We start from the raw sequence: 18,984 nt of genomic DNA on the forward strand, positions 1-18,984 counted from the left end.
TCCGTCAGCAGCCACAGCCTGCCAGCTCCTCAACCGGCACACTCTGGGGCTCCGCAGCCCACCGCCAGCAATTCAGAGAAGCCGCCTCTGAGCTGGACGGCTGGCCGACAGCTGAGGAGGTGATGCAGTGGGTCGTGCTCAAGAAAAGGAGAGCATGCGAGGCCAAGAGGGACGGGATGTGGGGGGGGAGGGAAAACAGCTGTGCCGGGATGCATCTGGCCACGTGGGACCTGGGGGCGGCTGGTTGAAGGGGGACGGTTGCCACCTCCGGGGCATGGCACACGTGCCCACAAAGTGGGCTCTGAGTGCCGCCTCTGGCACGCGTGCCACAGGTTTGCCACCACTGGTATATAGCAATAAAAATAGCATTTATACTTATATACCGCTCCATGGTGCTTTTTACAGCCCTTTCTAAGCTGTTTACAGAGTCAGCATTTTGCCCCCAACAATCTGGGTCCTCATTTTACCAACCTCAGGACAGAAGGCTGAGTTGACCTTGAGCCAGTCAGGATCGAACTCCTGGCAGTGGGCAGAGTTAGCCTGCAATACTGCATTCTAAGTACTCTGCCACTATGGGAAGGAAGGAAGGAAGGAAGGAAGGAAGGAAGGAAGGAAGGAAGGAAGGAAGGAAGGAAGGAAGGAAGGAAGGAAGGAAGGAAGGAAGGAAGGAAAGGGAGGGAGAGAAAGAAGAAAGGAAGCAATAACAATTTAACTTAAGACTTATATACCGCTTCACAGTGCTTTACAGCCCTCTCTTGAGCAGTTTACAGAGTCAGCCTATGGCCTCCAACAATCTGGGTCCTCATTTTACCAACCTCGGAAGGGCGGAAGGCTGAGTCAACCTTGTGCCAGTCAGGATCGAACTCCTGGTGGTGGGCAGAGACAGCCTGCAATACCGCATTCTAACCACTGTGCCACCATGACATAGAGTTGGAAACATTTATACTTGGGGATTACATAAAACATATTTTGATCCCGTCCAGAACTTGTGAGCTGTGCTAAGGAAGGGGTAGATAGCAGCATTGACCAGGAGACCAGCACATTCCTGGTACTAGGAACTAGAACAGGGGTGTCAAACTCAATTTCATGGAGGGCCGCATCAGCATTGCGGTTGCCCTCAGGGGGCCGGGTGGGTATGGCCAGGGTGGGCGTGGCCTACTGGGTGGGTGTGGCTAGAGTGCGTATGGCCTACTGAGTGGGCGTGGCCAGCTCTACATCATTCGCGTCAAGGGTGCCTATGGGGGCCTGGGCAGGAGTGGGACAGATCTGAGGGTCTCTGGCAGAAGGAGGGTCTCTGGGCCAGGGCCAAGGCAGCGGGGGCCGTTCCCTCACTCTTTCCAGGATGGCTTCGTGGGCCGCATGAAACCACTTCGCGGGCAGGATCCGGCCCCCGGGCCTTGTGTTTGACATGTCTGAACTAGAACATAGGAAGTTGCCTTCAGACACAACCAAGCCAGATCTTTCGATTTATTAGCATCTTTAATAGTAGCAAATACTAGCATTCTCGTCTACACTACGTATTGTAGTATAGATTTTCCTCCCAATGGCAGAGACCCAGCAAGCCCAGAATTAAAAACAGGAGTCATCTACACAGGTTACCCTAAGCCCGCCACGTAAAACAAACAGGCAGAAGTCAAGCAAAGGGCAACTATAAACAACTAACAGTCAGAAGACATGATGAAAATCGCACAACATGTAAGCCAAGGGTCTTCCAACTTGGCCCTTTTATGACTTGTGGACTTCAGCCTGGCTGAGGAATTCTGGGAGTTGAAGTCCACAGGTCACAAAAGGGCCAAGTTGGAAGACCCCTGCTGTAAACAGACTCAACCATAAATTCAGCTGGGAAGCTGTGAGCATCCTGGACAAAGCTAAGTGCACAAACGCTAGAGAATTCCTGGAAAGCCTGGCACTCAGGCAAAGTGGCCATCCACAGGCACACTGAGATAAACAACATCTACATGCTATTGGAAAGAGACAATCAAAAAGGCTAAAACACCTCCTGCTCAGCAATCAACGCCCAGCTAAGCCGAGATTAACACCAAGGTTAATTTGAAGACAAACAATCAAGAAGCAAAGACTACCCCAATCAAGGATCTACCAACTCAGTCAAACGGACAAACAGTAAACTGCAGCCTAATCCAGGACCAACCAAGATCACTCGCATCAAACACTGACAAGGCAAGCCACTAGTATATAAACAGACAGCAAGCCCCACTCCCTTCTAACGCTAACATTCTCATATTCTTGCCTGAGCAGTGGGTTGGACTAGATGACCTCCAAGGTCCCTTCCAACTACTACTACTTCTTCTTCTTCTTCTTCTTATTATTATTATTATTATTATTATTATTATTATTATTATTATTATTATTATTATTATTATTATTATTATTATTATTATTATTATTATTATATTATTATTATTATTATTATTATTATTATTATTATTATTATTATTATTATTATTATTATTATTATTATTATTATTATTAGATACTTGATGATGTTACCTAGCTGGGTAAAAAAATGTCCGCAAGAAGAGAACCAAGTTCAGAGGGCATGAAGGATCCCATCTTTTCACGTTTACATCTAGGAATCTGGGAGAGTTTTCATGTGTGTCTGTGCTTCCGGCCTTCCTTTTGAGGCCCAAACTGAGGGAAATGAACCGTGTCCCCCCCCCCCAAATTGATTTTACAGCATTCTCCTTCTGGATCCCTGGGATAACATGTCCTTCAAATCTGAATTTCCCGATCCGGTGCATTCTTCCGAAGCGTTCTCGTTGGCGAAAACGTTTTCCATAAGCCTGTCGCCTCTGCTTTCTTTGCTGTGTTTTGAAAAGTGAATTTAATTCAATTATATTTTTCTTTTCTTTTGTTTTGTTTTCTTCTTGGAATTTGGCTTTAGTCTTTCTTTGTTATTTCCTATACAGCTGGGATTGCTCCTCGTCTCCTGCCCCCCCCCTCCGACATCCCCCTCCTTTTGTCTGCACCGCTAACAGGTCCTGGAAAGGATTAAAGTCTCCAGAGTTCAAAAGAGATCAGACGGATATCAGCGATTTTATGAACAAATCGGACATGTAACAAAAACAGCGTTATCTGCATTCCTCTTTCCCTACTGCAAAAACAAACACGGGGAGGACTCCACAGGGTGGGCGAAACTTCTCACTAGCTACAGTTTTGCAGGGCCGGGCAAAGGTTAGGTCCTGGAAGCCGAGCAAGCCTTCAATTTCCGGGGCTCGGAATCCAAAATCGTTGCACTCGGTTGACGGTTTGGGATCTCTAGAGATGAGATCTTTTCTTTCTCTCTTGTCTCCTACCCTCTCCCCAATTACACAGCAAATCTCTTCCAGAGTTTCAGACTTTGTGGTCGAAAGGGCCCTGGGCTGCACCCAGCAGCTCCTTTCGTAGAATCATAGGGCTGGAAGGGACCCTCGGAGGTCTTCTAGTCTGACCCCGCCCAAAGCAGGAGTCCTCAGGGCATGCTTTCACAGAAGAAGACTTTGGGGAACCCAGCCTTCAAAGACAAAAGCCTTAGCAAGGCGTTTGAGTACAGCTTAGTAAGGCTTTTGAGTCAGGCTTAGTAAAGCCTTAGTAAGGCCACACCTGGAATCCTGCATCCAGTTTGGGTCACTTCATTACAAAAAAAAAAGATGTTGAGATTTTGGCAAAAGTGCGGAGAAGAGCAACTAAGACAATTAAAGGCCTGGAGACTGCAACATAGGAAGAACAGTTGATGGATTTGGGTTTGGCTAGGCTAGAAAAAGAAGGACTGGGGGGGGGGACATGATAGCAATATTCCAGTATTTGAGGGCCTGCCACAAAGAAGAGGGGGATCAATTTATTTCCCAAAGCACCAGAAGGCAAGAAAAAAAGCAACGGATGGAAACTAATCAAGGAGAGAAGCAACCTGGAATTAAGGAGAAACTTCCTAACAGTGAGGACAATTAACCAGTGGAACAACTTGCCTCCAGAAATTGTAGGTGCTTCACGACTGGAGGGTTTTAAAGAGAGACTAGACAGCCATTTGTCTGAAAGGGTATAGGGTCTCCTGCTTAAGCTGGGGGCTGGACTAGAAGACCTCCAAGGTCCCTTCCAGCTTTCTTCTTCTTCTTCTTCTTCTTCTTCTTCTTCTTCTTCTTCTTCTTCTTCTTCTTCTTCTTCTTCTTCTTCTTCTTCTTCTTCTTCTTCTTCTTCTTCTTCTTCTTCTTCTCCTGCCGCCTGCAAAAATGGAACTGCGTGCACCAGCGCGCTCTCCCGCCGCTCACCCGGAACCATCCCTTCTCCCCACCCATCGGTCCGCAAAACTGGCAAGGTTGGAGACCGCCCGTTCTGGTCCAAACCTTCTCAGGGCAGGAGATCATATATATCATCCTGATCACCTTACAGCTACTATGCAGCCCAAACTTTCCACTGTTAAGCCCAAAAAAAAGAAGAAAGAAAGAATTTTGCGCCATTTTACAACTTTTCTTGCCCAAGTTGTTAAGTGAATCACTGCGGCTGTTAAGTTAGTCACACGGTTGTTAAGTGAACCTGGCGTCCCCCTTGACTTTGCTCGTCAGAAGGTCGCAAAAGGGGATCCCGGGACACTGCGACCGTCATGAGTCGGTTGTCAAGTGTCTGAATTCTGATCGCATGACCATGGGGGGGGGGGGGAATGCTGCAAGGGTCGTAAGTGTGATAAATGGACGTAAGTCACTTTTTCCCAGTGCCGCGAGTAGGCCGCGTGGCTAGTTGCAAACGGCACTCACCACATGCATTTACACCTATGTGGACAACACCTTTAAGGGGTGCTCCAAGGAAACTGCCCCCCCCCTTTGTCACTCTTGCTTGACTGGAGAGAAGGGGGTCCGTGAAATCACAAAGGTTCCTGGGTGGCAGATGCATTAAATCTTTTTGATCCCTTTGAGGTTTCAAGGAGTCGAACGGTCACTAAATGAGGACTGCCTGTATTACTGCCTGGATGTTCCTGGCTAAATGTAGGTTAGGAGACAACTGAAACCTGGAGGGACACAGCAGATTTTAAGGCACCTGCTTTGTTCCTCTGGCTTTCAGCTCTCTCCTAACTTACAACCACTCATTTAGTGACCGTTCGACTCCTTGAAACCTCAAAGGTTCCTGGGTGAAGGAGTGAACTGGACAAGAGGAAGAGGAGGGATCAACAAGATTTAATGCATCTGCCACCCAGGAACCTGTGTGATTTCACGGACCCCCTTCTCTCCAGTCAAGCAAGGGTGACAAAGGGGGGGGGCAGTTTCCTTGGAGCACCCCTTAAAGGTGTTGTCCACATAGGTGTAAATGCATGTGGTGAGTGCCGTTTGCAACTAGCCACGCGGCCTACTCGGGCGTCTGGGAGCCGAGGCAGATGGTCCCTGCCCTGCCTTTTTTTTTCTATTATTGCAGGCTCGGATTGCTCTGTGTTGGGCGAAATAGGAAGGCAGATGTTAAATATGTTAAAGCACACGCCGTGTCCCCTGGAGGTTCAGTTCAGGCTGCTGTCTCAATTTGGCCATTTGAGGCATGCCTAAAACAGGGAATATCCACGTTCAGTTCATTCCTCCTTTCCCAAAGAGCTTTCCGTTCAGTTGTCCGATGACTGAATTTGCAGGCCCAATGCATCAGCAACTTACGTACTTACTTAGTTATTTAGTTATTCATTGTTTGCCTCCTGCCTTTGATTATTTTTACAAAAAAAACTCAAGCCAGCCAACTTGTCGGACACACCTTCCTCCTATTTTCACCGCAACAACAATCCTGGGACGTAGGTTGGGCCAGTGGTGGGATTCAGCCAGTTCGCACCACTTCGGCAGAACCGGTAGCTTAATTTTTTGTTGCCCAGGCCCAGAATGGACTTCCGGAAGGGGCATCCACACAGAGAACCGGTTGTTCACCTGTTTGAATCCCACCACTGGGTTGAGCTGAGAGAGAGGGGCTGGCCCAAAGTCACCTAACTGGCATCCATGGCTAAGGCGGGACTAGAATTCACTGTCTCCTCCTGATTGGCCCAAAGTCACCCGGCCAGGTTTCAGGGCTAAGGCGGAACTAGAACTCACAGTCTCCTCCTGATAGGCCCAAAGTCACCCGGCCAGGTTTCAGGGCAAAGGCGGAACTAGAACTCACAGTCTCCTCCTGATTGGCCCAAAGTCACCCGGCCAGGTTTCATGGCTAAGGCGGAACTAGAACTCACAGTCTCCTCCTGATAGGCCCAAAGTCACCTAGCCAGTTTTCATGGCTAAGGCGGAACTAGAACTCACAGTCTCCTCCTGATAGGCCCAAAGTCACCCGGCCAGGTTTCATGGCTAAGGCGGAACTAGAACTCACAGTCTCCTCCTGATTGGCCCAAAGTCACCCGGCCAGGTTTCATGGCTAACGCGGAACTCACAGTATCCTCCTGATTGGCCCAAAGTCACCCAGCCAGGTTTCATGGCTAAGGCAGAACTAGAACTCACAGTCTCCTCCTGACTGGCCCAAAGTCACCCAGCCAATTTTCATGGCTAATGCAAATCTAGAACTCACAGTCTCCCGATTATTGGTCCAAAGTAACACAGAGGCATTCTTGCCTAAGGTGGGACTAGAACTCACCGTCTCCTGATGGTTTGCCCAAAGTCATGCTGAGGCTTTCATTAGGCTGCACTAGAACTCACAGTCTCCCGCTTTCTATCCTGGTATCTTAGCTATTAGACCAAACTGGCTAAGCATTTCCTCTTCAAACTTGACGTTCCCAGCTTCACAAAACCACACACAATCACCCGAAACATTCTGTGTACGTATATTTACATGGGTGAAGTTGTTTTCAATTTAGTTCTTAGAAATTCTAAATTCTTAGAATAAGAACTAATCACGAACCAACCGAAAATGCAAACCCTTCCAGATCCCATTGTTTTCAGAGGAAAACAACAGCTAGAGAGACTGCAATTCCATACCTGTCTAATCCAAAATGAGCCCCACTAAATTAAACAAGCCAGTTGCTCCCAGTTCAGGGAGTAGAGATTGAAACTGGGATGGACAGCTGTCATCTCCCACTCAAGTCCTCCGATCCCAAAGTTCCTTAACGCTCCCAGTTCCCTACTGATGGCAGACTCAAAAAATAAAATGAAAGAAGCTTTTATTTAGACCAGGGGTATCCAACCTTGGCTACTTTAAGGCTTGTGGACTTCAACTCCCAGAATTCCCCACGCTGGCTGGGGGATTCTGGGAGTTGAAGTCCACAAGTCTTAAAGCGGCCGTAGTTGAACACCCCTAATTCAGAGCCTTCTTTTTTTGTGCATTGATACATTTCCCACTGATGGCTTAAAGCAGAAGTATTTGGATCTTCCTTCCCATAATTAAGAAAGTGGAAGGAAGCCGGGATGCCAAGCTGTTTTTTCCCTATGCTTCCACTACAAACAACTTCCTGTTATCCCCATCTCCAAAATATCTGGGCTTTTCTCACTTCAGAAGGAAGCAGCCCTGGAGACACATCTCCTGTGGGACTTCTGCCTGTGGGCTCAGAGGCATGTCTTGGATCGTGCCCAGGGATGATAAGACTATAGTCCAGAGGCGTCCCTGTCTGCGTCAGGCAGAATCAACTCCAAGTACAAAATCCACATGTTCTTTCTAATATGCCCATTTCAGAGTTGATCTGCATGACTGTGTTACCCCGACGCAAGCGTGCACAAAGTTGTTCTCCACTTCTTTTCTCTCGCTCTGCATCAAAAGAGGCAAATGTCTTCCTTGGGGGATTTGTAGTCCAACTTCCCTGTTCAAGCATTTCGGACGAATAGCCGTCCAGTTCTCTTCTTGAAAACCTCCAGGGTTGGAGCATTCCCAACTTTTGGAGGCAAGCCGTTCCACTGATAAATTCCTTAGTTCTAGGTGGCTTCCTTTCCTTGATTAACAGAATAACAGAGTTGGAAGGGACCTTGGAGGTCATCTAGTCCAACCCCCCTGCTCAGGCAGGAAACTCTACATCATTTCAGACCAATGACCATCCAGTCTCTTCTTAAAAACTTCCAGTGTTGGAGCATTCACCACTTCTGGAGGCAGGTTGTTCCACTGGTTAACTGTCCTCACTGTCAGGAAATTTCTCCTTAGTTCTAGGTTGCTTCTCTCTTTGATGAGTTTCCATCCGTTGCTTCTTGTCCTGCTTTCAGGGGCTTTGGAGACTAGCTTGACTCCCTCTTCTTTGGGGCAGCCCCTGAGATATTGGAAGACTTGCTGTCATGTCCCCCTTTGTCCTTCTCTTCATTAAACTGGACATACCCAATTCCAGCAACCATTCCTTGTATGTTTTAGCCTACAATCCCCTGATCATCTTTGTTGCTCTTCTCTGCACTCTTTCCAGAGTCTCAACATCTTTTTTACATCATGCTAAGCAAAACTGGATGCCATATTCCAAGTGTGGCCTTACCAAGGCTTTGTAAAGTGGTATTAACACTTCACGTGAACTTGATTCTATCCCTCTGTTAATGCAGTCTAGGACTGTGTTGGCTTTTTTGGCAGCTGCAGCACACGGCTGGCTCCTAATTAAGCAGTGATCCACTAGGACACCTAGATCTCGATCTCTCAATTACTGCTGTTGAGGAGGGCCTTCACAGGCTGGAAGCAACTACTTAGAACTACTCAGATCTTAGCTTCCTGCATATCAATCATGTTCTAGTATTTTGATTTATAATGCAAAGGATGAAACGTCATGAATCATTTGTATATGCACAGAACCAGCTGATACAACTGGAGGATATCTACGCTAGGAGGATACGGACAGGTTTAACACAGTAACAGTATAATAGAGTTGGAAGGGACCTTGGAGGTCTTCTAGTCCAACCCGCTTCTCAGGCAGGAAACCCTATACCATTTCAGACAAATGGCTGTCCAGACTCTTCTTAAAGACTTCCAGTGTTTTATTTTATTTTTTTTTTATTTTTTTTATTTTTATTGCATTTATATCCCGCCCTTCTCCGAAGACTCAGGGCGGCTTACAAGCTTAGCAGTATCACCCACAGCTTCTGAGGGCAAGTCTTCAACTGATTACAGGTAGTCCTCAAACCTACGACCACAACTGAGCCCAGTGTTGCTAAGCAAGAGATTTGTTAAGTGAGTTTTGTCCCATTTTACTACCTTTCTTGTCACAGTTGTTAAGTGAATCACTGCAGTTGATAAGTTAGTAACACGGTTGTTAAGTGAATCTGGCTTCCCCCATTGACTTTGCTTGTCAGGAGGTCACGAAAGGGGATCACACCGCCCTGGGACACTGCAACCAGTGTCCCAGGGCGGTGTGATCCCCTTTCATGACCTTCTGACTCATAAATATGAGTCTGTTGCCAGAGGTCTGAATTTTGATCACATGACCACGGGGATGCTGCGACGGTCCTAAGCGTGAAAAACGGTCCTGTCCCTTTTTTTTCAGCACCCTTATAACTTTGAACTAAGTCACTAAATGAACTGTCGTAAGCCGAGAACTACCCCTAACTCTTCTCACTGTAAGGAAATCTCTCTTTACTTCCAGACTGGTTCTTTCCTTGATAAAGTTTCCAACTGAATGTTACCCTTCTCTCTTTTTTTTCCCCTTTACAAATCCGGAAGGTTAACAATTCAAGCCTTGGAAAGCCTGGAAAATTATAAGAAAAGAAAAGAAAGCTGCTCTGAACTTGACAAGCATCCTGAAGCAGAGGAGGGAAATTAAGCATGATCAAATCTGGAGCTGCTTCATAGAGACACGGAGGCATTTCAGTCCTGTGGCTTTTTGAGGAAACACCAGGCATTTTGACACGCAAAGAGGCCCTTTAATCCACCTTGTCCTTCCTGTTTTGGGGAAAAGAGCAAAAAAAACAACCCAACAACGAAAAACCGACAACCACGGGATGACGGAGCCGGGTGAGGTGGGCAGATGTCCCACGGAGCTTGGTTTGGCCTTGCATGGAGGATGCAGAAATGAAGGCCGAAGGAAGCCGAATCCCCGGATGGAAAAAAGACGGGCACAACAAACAAATTAGCAGCGAATCCGGCTTCCCCGCTGATGTTTGCTTGTCGAAAGGTCACAAAAGGGGATGACACGACTCTGGGACACTACAACCGTCGTATGTACATGTCAGTTGCCAAGCGTCTGGATTTTGATCACATGACCGTGGGGATGCGGCAACGGTGGTAGGAGTGAAAAACGGCCACCAGTCGCATTTTTTTCAGTGCTGTTGGAACTTCGAGCGGTCCCTAAACGAACTGTTGTTAGGTTGAGGGCTACCTGTATTTGTCGTGAGCTATGCTGAAGACAAGGTCAAGGTGTATTGGGCATCAACAATAAAAGAACATTTAAAAAATATGACTCCTTGGACAAATGGTTTGCTTAGTCTAAAGAAAAGAAGAAACAGGGGGGACATGATAGCAATATTACAGTATCTGAGGGGCTGCCACAAAGAAGAGGGGACCAGGTTGTTCACCAAAGCACCAGAGGGCAGGACGAGGAACAATGGTTGAAAGCTGATCAAAGAGAGAAGCAACCTGGAATTAAGGAGAAACTTCCTGACAGTGAAGATAATCAACCAATGGAACAGCTTGCCACCGGAAATCGTGGTCGCTCCATCACTAAAGGTCTTTAAAAAGAGACTGGACAATCACCTGTCTGAGATGGTATGGGTTCTCCTGCTTGAGCAGGGGGCTGGACTAGAAGACCTCCAAGGTCCCTTCCAGCTCTATTCTATTCTGGATCTATTTTTCTCCCTTTTTTGAAGATGGGAACTACATCAGCTCTCTTCCAGTCCTCTGGCAGTTCCCCAGTGCTCCAGGATCTTTGAAAAATATAGTTCAGTGGTTCTGAGATCACGTCTGCCAGTTCCTTGAGAACCTTGGGGTGTAATCCATCTGGTCCTGGTGATTTGAACTCCTCTAGGCTGGACAGGTGTTCACTTACCATTTTCTTGCCTATCTTAACTTGCGTTTCTATTCTGTTTTTTATGGCACTGGTTTGGGTAGGTTGAACTGTTTTTTCCCTTTGTGTAAAGACAGATGCAAAAAACGAGTTAAATAGTTCTGCTTTCTCCCTGTTAGTTGTCACCTTCTTGCCTCTTTCCCCCACTATTCTATTCTATTCTATTCTATTTTCTATTCTATTCTATTCTCAATAAAGAGTCAAATCTATTCTACTCTACTCTACTCTTGTTGTTAGCTGCGAAGTCATGTCCGACCCATCGTGACCCCATGGAAAACGTTCCTCCAGGCCTTCCTGTCCTCTACCATCTTCTGGAGTCCATTTAAGCTCACGCCTACTGCTTCAGTGACTCCATCCAGCCACCTCGTTCTCTCTCGTCCCCTTCTTCTCTTGCCCTCAACCTTTCCCAGCATGAGGCTCTTCTCCAGTGAGTCCTTCCTTCTCATTAAGTGGCCAAAGTATTTGAGTTTCAACTTCAGAATCTGGCCTTCTAAAGAGCAGTCAGGGTTGATCTCCTCTAGGACTGACCGGTTTGATCGCCTTGCAGTCCAAGGGACTCACAGGAGTCTTCTCCACCACCACAGTTCAAAGGCCTCAATTCTTTGGTGCTCAGCCTTTCTTATGGTGCAACTTTCACAGCCATACATTGCAGCTGGGAAGACCATAGCCTTGACTATACGCACTTTTGTTGGCAGGGTGATGTCTCTGCTTTTTAGTGTGCTGTCTAGATTTGCCATGGCTTTCCTCCCAAGGAGCAAGCGTCTTTTAATTTCTTGGCTACAGTCCCCATCTGCAGTGATCTTGGAGCCCAGGAAAATAAAATCTGTCACTACCTCCATTTCTTCCCCATCTATTTGCCAGGAATTGAGAGGGCCGGATGCCATGATCTTGGTTTTCTTAATGTTTAGTTTCAACCCAACTTTTGCACTCTCCTTCTTCACTCGCAACAAGAGGCTCTTTAGTTCCTCTTCACTTTCTGCCATTAGAGTGGTATCATCTGCATATCTTAGGTTGTTGATATTTCTCCCGGCAATCTTAATTCCAACTTTTGATTCATCTAGCCCTGCCTTTCTTATGATGTGCTTTGCATATAAGTTAAATAGGCAGGGCGACAGTATACAGCCTTGCCGGACTCCTTTCCCAATTTTGAACCAATCAGTGGTTCCGTGTGCAGTTCTCACTGTTGCTTCTTGACCCGCATATAGGTTTCTCAAGAGACAAATAAGATGGTCTGGTACTCCCATCTCTTTAAGAACTGGCCACAGTTTGTTGTGATCCACACAATCAAATGCTTTAGCATAGTCAATGAAGCAGAAGTAGATGTTTTTCTGGAACTCCGCAGCTTTCTCCATGATCCAGCGAATGTTGGCAATTTGATCTCTAGCTACTCTTCTCTTCTCTATTCTAAATGGTTATATGTAGATTAAAAACACCTTTCACCCATTTCCACATTTTGGTTGCTCAACAATTTCTTGTTGTTTTTATAAATGGGGTGGGCGGCAAGGGAGGTTTAATAAGTTTGAACTTGGGCTATGCTAGTTTATAAGACTTATTCATTTTACAAATTATTAAGGAAAGTAACTTTTCTGCAGTGACCTCCTGTTGGATAATGCCTTCCTGAGAAACATATTCTGAATTATCTTTTAGCTTGTTTGGAGAAGTTTTAAAAACTTCAGTTGGTTTGGATTCATTTTATTTCACTCCTTAAATAATGGCTTCATCAGATACTAATTATTGCATGAAGTTGAAATTACGCATTTTCTATAGTTCAGGAAGATGTCATTCAATTGCTTGAAATTCAGTAATATCTTGCTTGCCAGTACAGATAGTCCTCTTCCAATGAGCACAATGGTGCCCAAAATTTATGCTGCTAAGCAAGACAGTTGTTAAGTGAGTTTTGCCCCCATTTTATAATCTTTCTTGCCATAGTTGTTAAGTGAATCATTGCAGTTGCTAAGATAAAACCACGGTTGTTAAGTGAATCTGGCTTCTCCATTGGCTTTGCTTGTCAGAAGGTTGCAAAAGGCGATCACATGACCCTCCCCCCAGGACACTGCAACCGTCATAAATATGAGTCAGTTGCCAGGTGTCTGAATTTTGATCATGTGGCCATGGGGATGCTGCAACGGTTGTAAGTGTGAAAAACGGTCATAAGTGACATTTTTCAATCCCTTTGTAACTCTGAAGGGTTGCAAGTCAAAGACTACCTATATTGCTTTTCCAACCAGTTTTAAGATGCTTTGGGAAAGCAAATGTGCCAAAAAAAGAGGCAAAGTATTAAATGGATAAATCGCCTGATTTATCGAATGTTTAAAAGCTCTGAACAATTCAAAGCAGATCTATTTTTTTAATAATAACTCAGTAGGATATACCAAGCTTCAAAGTAATGTCAGGCTAAGAGTAAAGAAAGTATACATGAACTGGAAAAAAATAAGGAAAATGAAAATTTGAGAAAACATAATTAAAAATTGAAACGTTCAGATTCCTCTGAAAACTCTATCATAGGCCATATTGAACAGGGCTTTCTGGGGAGAGAGGAAGGAAGGAAGGAAGGAAGGAAGGAAGGAAGGAAGGAAGGAAGGAAGGAAGGAAGGAAGGAAGGAAGGAAGGAAGGAAGGAAGGAAGGAAGGAAGGAAGGAAGGAAGGAGATGAGAAAGAAAAGGAAGAAAGGAAAGGAAGGAGAGAAAGAGGAGAAAGGAAGATGAGAAAGAAAAGGAAGGAAGGAGATGAGAAAGAAAGAAGGGAGGGAGGAAGGGAGGGAGGGAGACAGACAAATCACCACTTAAAACCACTCCACTTACCCCGAACGTTTGGTGATGGTTCCCAGAGTCATGGGCTGTTTGATCTGAGCAAGAGGCACCATCACGGTGAGACTTGGGAGTGGGGAGAGACGAGGGTTTCCCGGATTATTGTTGGTGAAATTGTTGTAAGAATCTTGACTGTTCAGTTTACCTTATGGGAGACAGAAGGAGAGTTCATTCAGATGTAGTCATTATATATTATAATAATTATATTCATATATATATATATATATATATATATATATATATATATATATATATATATATATGTGTGTGTGTGTGTGTGTGTGTGTGTTAAGTATTTGTTAAGTATTTTAGAATACCTTGCAAGGCCCAAATACGGGCCAAATCTTATTGCCTGTATCAGCCTAACCTAAGGCCATCCACAAGCTGTAGTCACAACTGTGACAACTCATTATTTGTGTAAATTTTTTGGATTGCTAACAAAGAATTAAAGGGAGACTGATATGGCCATTTCAAACTCATTTGTTCTCATCAGTCAGCCATACCCTTCTAATTCTTTGTTAGCAATCCAAAAAATTTATACAAATAATGAGTTGTCACAGTTGTGACTACAGCTTGTGGATGGCCTTAGGTTAGGCTGATACAGGCAACAAGATTTGGCCCGTATTTGGGCCTTGCAAGGTATTCTAAAATACTTAACAAATACTTAACACATATCTCCCTTGCCTCTCAGCTAACAAAGCAAGAAAGGGCCTGTGGCCTAGAGGTTAAACAACTGCCTAATGTGCAGTCGGCCCAGGTTCGAATCTCAGAAGGGTATGGCTGACTGATGAGAACAAATGAGTTTGAAATGGCCATATCAGTCTCCCTTTAATTCTTTGTTAGCAATCCAAAAAATTTACACACACACACACACACACACACACATATATATAAACAAACAATATAATTGTTCATCCAGATATATTTATAAGCAAGACAGTTTTTAAGTGAGTTTTGCCCCCATTTTACAACTTTTCTTGCCACAATGCAGCTGTTAAGTCAGTAACAGGGTTGTGAAGTGAATGTGGCTTTGCCCGCCTCCCCCCTCACTTTGATTGTCAAAAGGCCACAAAAGGGGATGTGGTGATGCCAGGACACTGCATCTGTCATAAGTATGACTCAGTGGCCAAGTTTCTGAATTTAAAAATATTTAATTTAAAATAAACTCCTAAAACTAAGATTGGGATTGCATATTACAAACAAAAAACGCTACAATTTACTCTTCGCCAGACTGTACAGAATTAATTGTGCTTGAACCATTAAAATCGGTAGAGCTGAAGTACACTAAACCCAGAATTACATCATTTCAGGCCTGTATCGCTTTCCCCGATTTTCACGCTGTGATTTTGTTCCTTTCCATATCTGCAGTGAATCTGCCATTTCTATCTTTAAATGTATAAATGTTTATTTGCTCTCCAAACATACATTTAAGGATATATATGGCATTACACTTAACCTTGCAAGAACTGCTTCAAGCCATTTAGTGAAGTTTGAAATCCAGTTAGTCCTTCTCCTTCCGTGATTTCAGAATGCCGATCACGTCTGTTCGGATAGAAATCTGACGAGCAATTTCATGGAAAATTGCTCAGTTGTGGTTAAGTGTTTTTTCCATTAATATCTGCCCAGGCTTCTTTTTTAACAATATTTGATTATTATTTTTTTATAATCACAAATCCTTTAATATTTTATAAGCAACATGTTGTCTGGGCTCCAATGTTTAGCTTACTAATACATGCTAAATTCCTTTCACTTCGTTTTTCTAGCCATTGATAAAATGTATATCCCCTGTTCTGAAGTATCCTGAATTTTCTCTCTTTCTTTTTCAACGTAAATCTGTCCGTTTCTGCACAGTCCAAAAAAAAGTCCAGGCTTTTTTCAAAGTGTGCATTTTGCAAATATTGTCCCTTTGGGAAACGTGATAAACCTGATAAAATAACTGTCTGTTTCAAATAATTACAAACAAAACACAAAAGTTTGAGGCCGTGCTGTTCCTTAACTGCACCTGCAGTTTCTTAAAGCGAACAGGATTTAATAAAAATGTAGAAAAACATACAATGTGGTTATTTAAAATAAAAAGGAAAGGAAAGAAAAAAAGGGAGGGAGGGAGGAAGGAAGAAGAGGAGAAAGGAAGATGGATAGAGGAAAAAAGGAGGGAGGGAGGGAGGGAGGGAAGGAAGGAGGAGGAGGGGGAGGGAGGGGAGGGAGGAAGAAAGGAAGGAAAGAAGGAGGGAGGGAGGGAAGGAAGGAAGGAAGGAGGGAGGGAGAAAGGGAGGGAGGAAGGGAGGGAGAAAGGGAGGGAGGAACTCCCCACACACTGGCGACAACAAGCAATCAATTGTTGCTATACTCTGCTGTGAGGATGCTAAATAATATTGATGGCATGATGGACTTTGCTCTTTCTCTTGTCATTCCCCCCACCCATGTCCCTGATCGCTCTTCCACTGTCTTGGAGTTAGATAAAGGTCCACAGAATTCAAGGGAAGTTGGAATTAGTCCCATTTGTGGCTACGTAGCGATTCAAGGCTGATTCCTCTTTTGACTCCGGCCCCAGGTTCTGCCACTCCTTCTCCTGCAATGACTCCCGATTCACCCGTTGCATCAGAGCTCCTTGTTCTACAATCCAAAATCCCTGAATTTATGATTAACTTGAAGTGCATTTGCTGCTTTCTTCTTTCTTATCGTCCTGTTCTGACAACAGAATAACAGAATTGGAAGGGACCTTGGAAATCTTCTAGTCCAACCCCCTGTTCAAGCAGGATATCCTATACCACAGGTCTGCAACCTGCGGCTCCGGAGCCGCATGCGGCTCTTTCAGCCGTCTCCTGCGGCTCCCAGTCCTCTGCCATGTGCAGTCCAAAAAAAAAAAAGTGGGACTAAAAAAGTTCAACCAATCAATTCAAATATGCAGGGTAGGTGCATATCTCGCCTTGGCTCCACTCTTCAGTCAAACCCTGTTCTGCGCATGCGCGCATGTACGCGCATGTGAACACATTTTTTGCGGCTCCCAGTTTTTCCTTTTGTGAGGGAACTGGTACCGAGTGGCTCTTTCACTGTTTCAGGTTGCTGACCCCTGTCCTATACCATTTCAGACAAGTGGCTGTCCAGACTCTTCTTAAAATCCTCCAGTGATGGAGCATCCACGACTTCTGGAGGAAAGCAGTTCCACTGGCTAATTGTTCTCACTGTTAGGAAGTTTCTCCTTAGTTCCAGGTTGCTTCTCTCTTTGGTTAGTTTCCATCCGTTGCTTCTTGTCCTGCCTTCGGGCGCTTTGGAGAATAGATTGACCCACTTCTTTTTTGTGGCAACTCCTCATCTACTGGACAACTGCCATCATGTCATCCCTAGCTCTTAACAGAATAAGAGAGTTGGAAGGGAGCTGAGAGGTCTTCTAGTTTAATGTACATCCCCCTGTTCAAGTAGAAGATCCTCTACCATTCCAGACAAATGGTTGTCCAATCTATTCTTAAACACCTCCAATGATGGAGTACCCACAACTTTTGGAGGCAGGTTGTTCCACTGGTTAATTGTTCTCACTGTCAGGAAATGTCTCCTTAATTCCAGGTTGCTTCTCTCCTTCATTAGTTTCCATCCATTGCTTCTTGTCCTGCCTTCAGGTGGCGTGGAGAACAGGTTGACACCACTCCTCTTCTTTGTGTTGTCTTCCACCGTTTGTCGATGTCACCACCTCACTAGCTCCTTACATTTGGAACACTTCATCCCAGACCTTGTTCCTGCTAACAAAAAATTATTTGTTCAATTCAAAAGAGCTCTCCCGAGGTTAACCTTTGGGCCCTTTCTAAATAAGCAGCACGACTTTCATTTTCCTGGTTCAAGAAGCGTAGACTTTATGAACATGCAGAAGATATTTAAGAAAAAGATAAGGTTTACTCCACAGTTATTCTTATTGGGTATTATTACTGATTGTACTGTTATAGAAACTAAGTTGATGTTGAATTTAATAATGGCAGCAAGACTTTTGGTTTCACAATATTGGAAGAAGGAGGAACTGCCTACTATAGAAGAGTGGACTTTAAAAGTTTCACACTTGGCAGAAATGGCAAAAATTTCAGCATACCTGAAAGAACAATCGCAAGAGAGATTATTTCGGAATGGAGAAGATGGATTGAATATATTCAGAATAAATATGGGACTAAAAAATTTCATTTAGCATATGAATGAATATTAGAATTATAAGATGTATTATTATTATTTACCTATGTATAAGGGGAGTTAAAGTGCGATAGGATTTAACGTGTATTCACAGTTGGTTAGCATATTTTAGTTTAAGCTTGTTGGAGGCAATACCCTGCTTTCAGCTCTGGGAAGTCGGGGGGGGGGGAGGGGGAAGTGGGGGGAGGGGGAGGGATGGAGTATACTTAAAATGTATTGTAAAACTTTTCAATTTAAAAAAAAAGAAGTGTAGACTTTATAACGTGACACATTTATTTATTTATTTTGCAACTTGTTTTTCCTCTCTTTTCTGTTAATGGAACCTGCAATTCTACACTTGCTACCTGAGAATATGATCCATTAAGGATGAGGGACTTATTATTTCCGAGTTGATTGATTCAGGATGGAATTGCCAGCTTGTGTATTTTTTTTTCTCCTAGAAGCGTCCTTATATAATTATTTATAAAATTCTGGCCAATTCTGAGAATGGAGCCAGTTGTTGTTGTTTTTTTTTTAAATTAAGCTGGACATCCAAAGTTTGAACACGGGTCTTCAAACTAGGCCCTTTTATGACTTGTGGACTTCAACTCCCAGAATTCCTCAGCCAGCGTGGCTTGCTTTTACAGTTTGATCAATTTTGAAATTTCATCTGCAGCTCAACTGAGGCCTAGAATGTTTGCAATATTAAGGCTAAATTTGCTTGTGCAATGCTCCTGTTCTTATACTGGTCTCTAGAGATAAAAAAATTTTTTCCTTTTTCTAGGTTATTAATAATCATGACTGAACATTGTTATGGCTACTTCTCAAATTGTACTTTGCACATTTTAGTACTGTGTGTGTGTGTGTGTGTGTGTGTGTGTGTGTGTGTGTGTGTGTGTGTGGAGAGAGACAGAGAGACAAAGAGAGTTGACGTGCCCATTTTTTGAGGTATAAATAAAAAATATATTGTGCTCTCCAACCGAAATAATTACATATATATACCGTAATCATTTCTCTCAGAGAGCACAATATATATATATTTTATCTATACTTCAAAAAAAATGGGCTAGGTCAACTCGATTTAAATGCTTTGAAAGCAGCTGGCTTAAAATGAGTTAAGACGTTCTTCATTTT

The 18,984-nt window shown here is 44.1% G+C and overlaps 1 protein-coding gene across 1 annotated transcript in view; it reads right to left on the bottom strand.

Annotated features, from left to right (window-relative positions):
- Window positions 1-18,984, bottom strand: part of BCAS3 (BCAS3 microtubule associated cell migration factor) — a 720,894-nt gene that overhangs the window by 366,395 nt on the left and 335,515 nt on the right. Inside the window, exon 17 of the mRNA XM_081346686.1 lies at window positions 13,696-13,846. Within this exon, the coding sequence (XP_081202812.1) occupies window positions 13,696-13,846 (151 nt within the window). The remainder of the gene's footprint in view (window positions 1-13,695; window positions 13,847-18,984) is intronic.

Source organism: Vipera berus, assembly GCF_964194415.1.
Source record: "Vipera berus genome assembly, chromosome: 1".
In the NCBI taxonomy this organism is placed as follows: domain Eukaryota; kingdom Metazoa; phylum Chordata; class Lepidosauria; order Squamata; family Viperidae; genus Vipera; species Vipera berus.